Raw genomic sequence first — 10,528 nt, 5'->3', positions numbered from 1 at the left:
AGCAATATGACCCTCATTCTATGTTTTCTTGAGGTGCACAGAATCACCACCCACTGGCGGACGAAGGTGAGGCGGGGGGAGTGGGCCGCCCCAGGTGCCATTCCGGGCGGGTGACATCGCAGCAGCGCCCCCCCCCCGGATGCCCGACGCTCGCCACGCACCCCCAGCATGTGTGCCACATGCCCCCTGCCCCACGACGCACAACGCGTGCCCCCACAATGCACACCAGTCACGCCCCTGCCTGTTCGCCGCTCCGGGTGCTGGAGAACGTTGCTTCACCACTGTCCCCACCACCACCACCACAACTTTTCTGCTAATTTGAAAGCTCCATACTGACAGCCAGCAAAGGAGCTTGAGAAGAATCAGAAGGATGAGGCAGGATCTTGGATTGTCATTTCTTGATCCTTTTCATGATCTTCATCTCTACTGTATTCTTTGGGCAGGATGTTTCCATGCTTTCCATTATCTAACCTTTTCAGCCCCCTGGAAGCTACAAGGCAATGAGGATCTGTTGGGAAAGAAGAAGCAAAATGTTAGACTCGTGATTTATTGATTTATTGATTTGGTCTCTTTGTTATTCATTGGTGTGTTGAGAGTTTGAGAGAATGCTTAGACCAGGGGTAGGCAACCTAAGGCCCGTGGGCCAGATGCAGCCCAATTGCCTTCTCAATCCAGCCCACGGATGTTCCGGGAATCAGTGTGTTTTTACATAAGTAGAATGTGTCCTTTTATTTAAAATGCACCTCTGAGTTATTTGTGGGGGCTGCCTGGTGTTTTTACATTAGTAAAATATGTGCTTTTATTTAAAATGCATCTCTGGGTTATTTGTGGGGCATAGGAATTCTCCCCCCCCAAAAAAAAAATTAGTCCGGCCCACGAAATGGTCTGAGGGACGGTGGACCGGCCCATGGCTGAAAAAGGTTGCTGACCCCTGGCTTAGACAGAGGAGGAATTTTTTCACCAGAAGACCAGAGTGTGTGAACAAATTCCTGGAGGACAGAGCAGAGATGACTATGAGGCAACAGGAGGCAGCCACATTGGATGGAAGACTCTGGGCATCAGGAAAGAGATTTTTTGTTGTTGTTATCTGTATTTTTCACCTTCTGTCTCTTAAATTTACTATAACCTACCAAGACAATTTCTGTGGTGAAAGACTGTGCTACATGATACACACTTGCCAGTTAAGAATAATGCTCCATGCACCAGTTAGAGTCAAGTTTATGGAAATTCATGTCATAATTAATTTGTCATTCCTTAAAATGTCTCAGGACTCTTAGCTGTTTCTGTTTTTTGCTGTAGCAGGCTACTGCTCTTACACTGTAAGTACATTTTTATCAAATACCACATTATTATTAATTTTTATTCCAAATGGTTTAAATTATAAATGTAGCTCAAAAGTATTTTCCAAATGTTTTTTTTTTGTATTTTCCAAATGTTGTTATCCAGTTTCCTTGTTATATTCTGAAAATATCTCCAAAATATAAAAATTCCTTGGTATCTGAAGAAGTGTGCATGCACACGAAAGCTCATACCAATAACAAACTTAGCTGGTCTATAAGGTGCTGTTGGAAGGAATTTTTTTTATTTTGTTTCGACAATGGCAGACCTACACAGCTACCTACCTTTTTCTCCAAAGTATATCATTTCATAGATTTCTGTCCTTTTCTGAACTTTGCTCCCTGATTCTGTTTTGAGACGTGCACAGCCTGAGAATAAGATACTGGAGCCAGTCACAGCTCACAGCTATAAACAATCTGGATCCAATAGCTGGGATAGTGGAAGCACGCTGGGCTTTTCAATTAATTTCTTGCATAAGAAGAACTCTGCTGAGTCAAATCAAAAGCCTATCTAGTCTAGTTTCCCAAAGCAGCCATGCTTTCATGTTCTTACCTGCAGGGTCACAGTAAGCCCTTTCCTGAGTCACATCAGATTTAGACTTCCCAATAACTACTAAAAATGAAAGAAAGAGATCAACAACAACAACAGCAACAGCAACAACAACAACAAATTTATTTGTACCCCGCCTTCCCCAACCAGAGCCAGGCTCAGAGCAGCTAACATCATATAAATAACACAGGATACATAAAAACAGGCATCAATTAATTAAAATACATCTTAAAATTAATTCAGACAAATTAAAATCTGGACAAATGGCAGTTATCAGGTTAAGATTGAAAGAGGTTAATACTTTCCAGGACCAACTGTTTTCACTGATCATATAAGGACCTGTGAACAGGCTGGGAAGCCTCCTTCATGCTTGTTCTTATACAAAGGAAAATATCAAAGGCCAGGATGAGAGATATTTAAAGGGAAGAGATATTTAAGGGATAAGATATATTTAAAGGGAACGACCTGTATGACCACAACGTAGTTTCTGCCTTATCATCTTAATGTACAAGATGGGTTGAAACGGTTGAAAAGAACTTTGTTTTTTTATTTAAAATATTTCATCCTGTTTTTCATTCCAAGATCTCAGGGTGAGGAAGAATAAAACCTCATCGCTGGCTGGGAGCAGCAGCATGTCCCTTAAATCACCATGAACTCATAATAAAAGGAAACCAAATAAGCATTAGTTTGGGGTGTCCTTCAGATATGGTTGGGCTCCAAATCTTATCTTCTCCAGCCAACATTGCCAATGCTCAGGGATGATGTGAGTTGTATCCCAACAACTGTGTGTGTGTGTGTGTGTGTGTGTGATAGGTTGCTTAAAGGTAAAGGTAAAGGGACCCCTGACCATTAGGTCCAGTCGTGACCGACTCTGGGGTTGCGCACTCATCTCGCATTATTGGCCGAGGGAGCCGGCGTACAGCTTCCAGGTCATGTGGCCAGCATGACAAAGCCGCTTCTGGCAAACCAGAGCAGCACATGGAAATGCCGTTTACCTTCCCGGTGTAGCGGTTCCTATTTATCTACTTGCATTTTGACGTGCTTTCGAACTGCTAGGTTGGCAGGAGCTGGGACCAAGCAACAGGAGCTCATCCTGTCACAGGGATTCGAACCGCCGACCTTCTGATCAGCAAGCCCTAGGCTCAGTGGTTTAGCCCACAGCGCCACCTGGGTCCCACGCCTTCTTTCTAGGCATATGCTATATCTTGCTGGTCTTACTTAGACCAGCAGTTACCATCTGCTGCTTGTTGCTTTGCTTTGCTTCCACTCTAGTAGTGCAGAAGGTTCCTAACCATGAAGCTGGTTATTGTGGGCAGGCTTACTAGTATCAGCACAGTAGCTCCATTTTCCATCTATGTCAAAGCTCCTCGTTGTTGCACACCAAAATTTCCTGGGCATGACTTCTTCATCTGTGCAAGTATAGAACAGCCTCCCCTTGTAAACAAAGGGGAATACGCAGGGCTTTCCATGAGAGTTGCCACCATACTCTGTTTGGAGAAAAGAATTATATGAGGCAAATGTTATGACACCAGTTTAATGCAGAGTCTATGCGCTTCACAACACACTGGGACAAACAGATTTCAGCATATTTCGGACTGTGCTGAATTATGACTACAAATGTTTCATTGGTAGTTTGGCATAAACTGTAGACTGAGATGGGTTCATAGTTGCACCCAACATTCATAGATAGCTAAGCTGGGAGGACCATTACACATAATATTCTCCAAGAGAGGGCTGATGTTCTCCAAAAGATTAGGCAGAAGTTGAAAAATAATATATTCTAAAATTGACCAGACTTTTTTTCCCGAGAAATTGCAACTCAGATCTAGGTAATTGTGGTGGTTCACTCCACCTGCACAGAACCCCCAGACGTTTGACGGTCCGTTGGTGCCTGCACCAACCACTGATCAATTACCTGCTGCCACTAACTAGTATATGCCTGATAATCTCTTCATTCACTCCAGTCAGGGATAATGTTGGAACAGACTGTGTTTATTGAAGTTCAGTACATAAGCACGTGGTTTCCAAATGAATAGTTCTTATTATCTTTAATAACAAGTCTTATACTGGCCTATACCGACAGTTTTTAATCAATCACAGTTCCAGACTATCTCTCCCTTCTTCTTACCTCACTACCTCTCTCTCCCCTCAGACTCTCTCCCCCTGCCCCTCTCAGAACTCCCTGCCACCCTTCCTCAAACCTCCAAAAAACCAAAAATAACCCTCCTCTTCCCAGGGTGGGTTTATATAGTCCTCCTAACTCCGCTCCCATGGGTTCTAACTGGCTAATCCCTTTAACTCCTTCTATGCTGTCCCTAAATTTGGGGGTGATCGTCACAGTAATACCTTGTGTATCTTCTGCTAACTCCTTGCATATGTTAACTGAGATTGCTAAAAGATATAGTTGTAAACAAGCAATGGGAACTGATAGTAATCTTATTACTTCTGCCAGAGATGAATTAGCATACAAATGAAATAGTATGGAAGATTTGCAGATAGATATCTGCTTAAAATGCCTGTTGGGTACATGTTACAATGAAGCTCAAAACACTGTGGCCTGGTTCTCACAAAAAGCAAACAGTAAGCCTGTTTATTGGCTGTACCACTTCAGACTAATTGAGCCCAAATTACATCATACTAAAATTAACCAAAGTCATTCAGCAAATTGCAGAAACCAGACTTGCATAGAAAGTTCCATTCTTGGGCAAGTTCTTCTGAACTTACATTGGATTCTCAAACCAAAGTGTTTCTGGATGATATAAAACTAAATATAATTAAACAAGCCCCTCTCTCTAATGGCTGTCTGCAACACTGCAAACACCACTTGCTTTCCAAAAATCTTGGTCACACCGCCAGCCTAATCTGACTGTTAATTATCTTGATGCTGCTCTTATCCTATTCATATAATTAGCTTTTGTTTAATATATTTTTATCACATTGTTTCACATTGTTTTGAGGTTGTTTTGTTCCATTTGTTGTGGGTGAAACAAGAGGAGAGGAGGAGAGCAGTTCTATGCACACTTAGCAGATCACTTTGCTCTGCAGTAGAGGGTGTACTGCAGATACCATCTCATCAGGACTTCCTTTCCATATGGTATAGAAACCAGGCCTTTAGGGGAGTGATACCTATCCTTTGGAACTCTTCTCTTGTGAAATATTGGACTGCTGTCATCTCTATTGTCTTTCTGCTGCCTATCGAAGTGATTGTCTTTATCTGTATCAAAACGTGTCTCTCTCATATTGGTCTCCAGAGCCATAGCAGGCAACGTAAGCTCTCCCAACGGTTTGACTTCATCCCTGAATTCATGGTGTCTTCCATGGACTCACGAGACAGACGAATGCCAACAATAAAAATCTGCATTAGATTTCAAATGGTTCTTAAATATATGGAACAGTTTTAAATTATTTGTATAAATGAAATTGTATTAGTATTTGTATAAATGAAATTGTTTGTACATACGGAATTGTTTTTAATTGTTGATTATTTTTATTTGAAATTGCTTCAACATCTTTTTAGGGAAGCTGCCTGATGGGCAGAGTATAAATCGTAGTAGTAGTAGTAGTAGTAGTAGTAGTACAGTGGTACCTCGGTTTATGAACACAATTGGTTCCGGAAGTCTGTTCATAAACTGAAGCGTTCATAAACTGAAGCGAACTTTCCCATTGAAAGTAATGGAAAGTGGATTAATCCGTTCCAGACGTTCTGCGGAGTACTTAAACTGAAGCGTTCATAAACTGAAGCGAACTTTCCCATTGAAAGTAATGGAAAGTGGATTAATCCGTTCCAGACGTTCTGCGGAGTACTTAAACTGAAGCGTTCATAAACTGAAGCGAACTTTCCCATTGAAAGTAATGGAAAGTGGATTAATCCGTTCCAGACGGGTCCGCGGAGTACTTAAACTGAAGCGTTCATAAACTGAAGCATGGGTGTAATTGGTTCTGGAAGTCTGTTCATAAACTGAAGCGTTCATAAACTGAAGCGAACTTTCCCATTGAAAGTAATGGAAAATGAATTAATTCGTTCCAGATGGGTCTGCGGTGTTCATAAACCGAAAATTCATAAACCGAGGTGTTCGTAAACCGAGGTTCCACTGTAATTCAAAAATGAAGTCAAATAAATAAATCCCATTGAACTCAGTAGAATTTACTTCTTAGTAAATATGTGTGTGTGCATATGCTTCCTTCACTGAGTTTTTCACACTCTGGCGATGTGCTTACCTGTCTCATAGCAAGACTTCCAGTGGTGGTCTTTGTCATAGGAACTGGTTGTGGCACACCACAACCGATGGAGCTTGGATCCATCCTTGGTGCAGGTATGATATGTCTTGTTTTTATAGATAAACGGGAAGACACAGGATGAAACGTCTGAAACAGTTGAAGAAAATGGGTAAAGACCATTGTGATTTAAATTTAGTAGGTCCTATTATTTTAATGGTGTTTTCCACAACTTTGTAACCCGCAAAAAAAGAGTATGGTGTTGAATTCCAGATATTAAAGAATTTTTGTAACTGGCCCTTGAACGTCAGTATCATTTTTACTGAACCCTGAATAATTCCTTCCTCTTCAAAAATTGGAAAAAAACACACCATGAAACATACAATGTAAACTTAGGAAGTCACAAGCATTTTGGGGGGGGGGAGTTCACTGACTTTGGGAAGATAAGAAGCTGTTCCACTGCACTGAGCCAGACCACAGTTGCATCTAGCTCAGCACTTACTAGTAGTCTCTCTCAAGGATTCCAGGTGCAGGTTTCTCCCTGATCTACCTGGAGATACTGGAGTCTGGACTCAGAACCTTCTGCATGCAAATCAGATGCTTTACGGCTGAGCTATGACCCTTCCCAAATGACATTTCTCACAATTAATTAATATTGGAGCTGTGGGGTAGTAAGCAGCATTTGTATACTAATATATACAATATATTGTATATATTAAAGGTAAAGGTAAAGGGACCCCTGACCATTAGGTCCAGTCGTGACTGACTCTGGGGTTGCGCGCTCATCTCGCATTATTGGCCGAGGGAGCCGGCGTATAGCTTCCAGGTCATGTGGCCAGCATGACAAAGCTGCTTCTGGAGAACCAGAGCAGCACATGGAAACGCCGTTTACCTTCCCGCTGTAGCGGTTCCTATTTATCTACTTCCACTTTGACATGCTTTCGAACTGCTAGGTTGGCAGGAGCTGGGACCAAGCAACAGGAGCTCACCCCGTTACAGGGATTCGAACCGCCGACCTTCTGATCAGCAAGCGCTAGGCTCAGTGGTTTAACCACAGCGCCACCTGGGTCCCTCAATTAATTGTAGATAACAATTCATTAATTGTAGATAACAATTAATTAATTAATTAATTAATTAATTGTAGATAACAATTAATTAATTGTAGATAACAATTAATTGTATATATTAATTAATTGTATAAATTAATTAATTGTAGATAACAATTAATTGTATATATTACTCAGTGCTTTTTGTCGGGGGGAGGGGGGACACAGGGGGACGCATACCCCTAAACATTTTGTGATTCTAACAGGAGAAGAAACTAAAAATATATATATTGTTTCTTCTCTAGCACGGTAAATCATCAGTTCCTTTGCTACTCCCAATGGTTGCTTCATTTCCTTTCCTGGAGTTTCCTGAGTCTCAGACGGAAGTGAGCATTTAATGTATGAGCAGTGTGGAATGTGAATGTGTGGTGTTTTACTGATGAAAGTCAGGAAGATGTTAATGTACACAACCTCATGCCAATGTGGAAGTTACTATGAACTGTCAGCTGTGTAATATGAGGAAATGCAGGTTCTTTGTACTTCTGTCCATTTACTGTATTTATTTTTCCCAATTTGAACTATAAAATGGTGGTTTTCTTGAGTCACAATGAGAATATCCCTAATTTTTTTTTTAAAGAAAAAAAGCACTGGGTCTACTGACGGTAACTTGCCAGGCTTAGGGTCATGACAGAAGGAACAATGAACGTGTCCATTCAGAGCACAAAACCAGTGTAAATCCCACACTAGACATGACTAGGAAAAGTACATAAACATAATAGCCATTATCATAAGATATGATAGCCATCTCTAAAGGGCTGTCAGGGAAGGTGGAACAAGCCTGTTTTCTCCTGCTCCGAAGGGCAGGACCTGAACCAATGGGTTCAATAGAGGAGATTCTGATGAAACATCAGGAATAACTTTACGACAGTAAGAGTTATTTGACAGAGCTAGCTGCCCCCGGCCCCCAGGCTGTGTACTCAGGGGGCGGGGCTAGCCATCCGTGGAGGCGGGGCTAGCTGCCAGCAGGGGCGCCCCCCGCGGCAAGCCATGAGCGTCTATGGGGTGCCGCCCGTGGTAAGCATCCCAGGGGGGCGGGGGCAATGTCACCCCCCTCTCAGGGATGACACTTGGGGCGGCCTGCACCCACAGCGACCCCCTTCCTCTGCCAGTGCTCCCTGGGAAGGTGATGGACTCTCCTTCATTGGAGATTTTTAAGCAGAGGCAAGATGGCTCATGGTTGAGATTCCTGCAATGCAGAGAATTGGACTAGAATACCTTCAGCTCTGTTCCAGCTCTACAATTCTATGATCCAATGAATGCCTTCTCATAAAGCTATGGTATAACTGCATTTGCATATAGTATCAAAAATGATATTGTGGAAAAGTTATTGGTGGACTCCAAAAAAGAAGTCCAAGAATTCAGAGGATTCTACATTTTTATTTTGATTATTATGTATGTGTGAATGTAAAATCAAATGGTAAGATGGAAAAAAATATATAAAATAAAATAAAAATGATATTGTGGACCTGGGAAAGGTATGGGAAAGTGCCTGCAAAACTATCCTTGGGGAGGGGGGACTCCTAAGTGTTTGGAGACCTTGAGACAACAAAGAAGGAGATAGAATAAACATTATGTAGAATGTGGAAACACAGGATAGAGAGCAGTTTTAAATCTCTCCTGTATAATGCTACGTAATACTCAGGGTCATCCAATGAAAGTGATTGGCAGGAGTTTCAGGACAGATAAAAGATAGCACATCATTATATCAAGCATAATTAATTTTACAAGGTGATAGCCATTAACTTCAATGACTTTAACAGGAGATTAGACAAAGGTGATGGAGGGAAGCACCACCAACTACTTTTAGCCATAACAATTAAATGGTGGGGAGTACATGGATGAGAAAAGGGGGCTCTCTGCATGTTCCACCCATTGCCTTATGAAAAACAATTGCCTGACCAATACTGAATGGAGTACAGTGGTACCTCGGGTTACAGACGCTTCAGGTTACAGACTCCGCGAATCCAGAAATAGTACCTCGGGTTAAGAACTTTGTTTCAGGATGAGAACAGAAATCGTGCTCCGGCAGCGTGGCGGCAGCGGGAGGCCCCATTAGCTAAAGTGGTACCTCAGGTTAAGAACGGACCTCCAGAACGAATTAAGTTCTTAACACGAGGTACTGCTGTATGCTGAATCAGGCTTGGTCTGATCCAGCAGTGGTCATTTTATGTTTTTCATGCACTATCATTTGCAAATCAGCAAAATAAAAAGTCAAATGTCATGCATCCTTCTGCCTTAACCGGTCTCTTTGCCATCCCCTCCTACCGTACCATGCAGGGGGAACTTCGTGTGGGGCACTGGCATGGCACTGTCCTCACAGTGACTGCTGCTTTTTAGTCCTTCTCCTCTTCAGTCACTTCTCACTCAAGAAGGCAGTGGATGGGGATGAGAAGAAACAGAGCAGAGAGTGTACCTATATGGGCCACCAAAGGAACCGGAAGGAATGGGTCAAGGAGATACAACATGGTTCCTCAGAAGCCACACCTGTCAAGCTCAGTAGCAAAAGAGACATTGCCTCCTCAGCCCATAGCACCACTATTCAGCATTACATAACACTTCCTGCTCAGTATTGCCCTGATTCTTCTTTCAACTTTGCTCACTGGCCTTGTTCCACAGCCCAGGCAAGGAAAGCATCTTCTGTACCTAAAACAAATGCTTCTTTTCCACTTCTACCCTATATATACTAACAGTACAATCCTATGCAATCTTACTCAATAGTAAACCTCACTAAATCCCCCAATAAACAGATGAGAACATGATGTTGCTCTTTTTTAAAAAAAAAGTTTTGATACTCCATACGACTGAGTGCCACCAGGAAAAAGGCCATTGCTTCTGAGTCAGCATGTTCTCCACAGCTTCTCTCACAGGACAGGAGCTTCCAATCTTAAAGTAAAGAAGCAGGAAAGAAGAAAACGGAAGGAGGGAGATAGTTCCTGCTGTGCAGTGTTGGGGAGGCAGAAAGAAATTCTTACCTGGACGGGCTGCACTGAAGGAGGGTAAAAACAGGACCCAGGTACAAACTAGGAGTTGAGTAATGAACCACATAGTTGCTGATCACTCCAGAGTTTGAAATCCCTGTGATTCTTTGTGGTGTCCTCTTTTTAGCACAGTCTCCACACACCCTTAATTACGGTTGCAAAACACTGCACTCCATAAATAGGCATGACACTCATACCAGACAAAGGTATGAATCAAATACTAAATACTGGGACAAGAAACTCAAGAGAGGTGTGTATGTGCCAATCAGCTGGGCTGGGCCATGACAAATTAGCTCTGGTCTTTTCTCCCCTTTCCTGTATCCCTGCACTGCTTTGGCATGG

At 42.4% G+C, this 10,528-nt stretch overlaps 1 protein-coding gene across 2 annotated transcripts; it reads right to left on the bottom strand.

Annotated features, from left to right (window-relative positions):
• Positions 1-219: 219 nt before the first annotated feature.
• On the bottom strand, positions 220-10,322 carry LOC118095182 (epididymal sperm-binding protein 1). Of its 2 annotated transcripts, none has more exons than XM_035136232.2 (5): positions 10,181-10,322; positions 6,106-6,252; positions 3,210-3,374; positions 1,891-1,950; positions 220-508 (listed from the first exon to the last, which is right to left on the bottom strand). In XM_035136232.2, the coding sequence occupies exons 1-5, from the start codon at positions 10,251-10,253 to the stop codon at positions 363-365; spliced, it is 591 nt and encodes a 196-aa protein (XP_034992123.2). In that variant the 5' UTR covers positions 10,254-10,322; the 3' UTR covers positions 220-362. The 2 variants fall into 2 exon arrangements, with proteins under 2 accessions (XP_034992123.2, XP_060138177.1); XM_060282194.1 differs by lacking the exon at positions 10,181-10,322 and adding an exon at positions 9,479-9,756.
• Between the last annotated feature and the right edge of the window lie 206 nt (positions 10,323-10,528).

This window comes from Zootoca vivipara, chromosome 13, assembly GCF_963506605.1.
Source record: "Zootoca vivipara chromosome 13, rZooViv1.1, whole genome shotgun sequence".
Taxonomy (NCBI): Eukaryota; Metazoa; Chordata; class Lepidosauria; order Squamata; family Lacertidae; genus Zootoca; species Zootoca vivipara.
The sequence above is the reverse complement of the archived record's forward strand: the minus strand, read 5'-3'. Positions and strand labels throughout refer to the sequence as shown.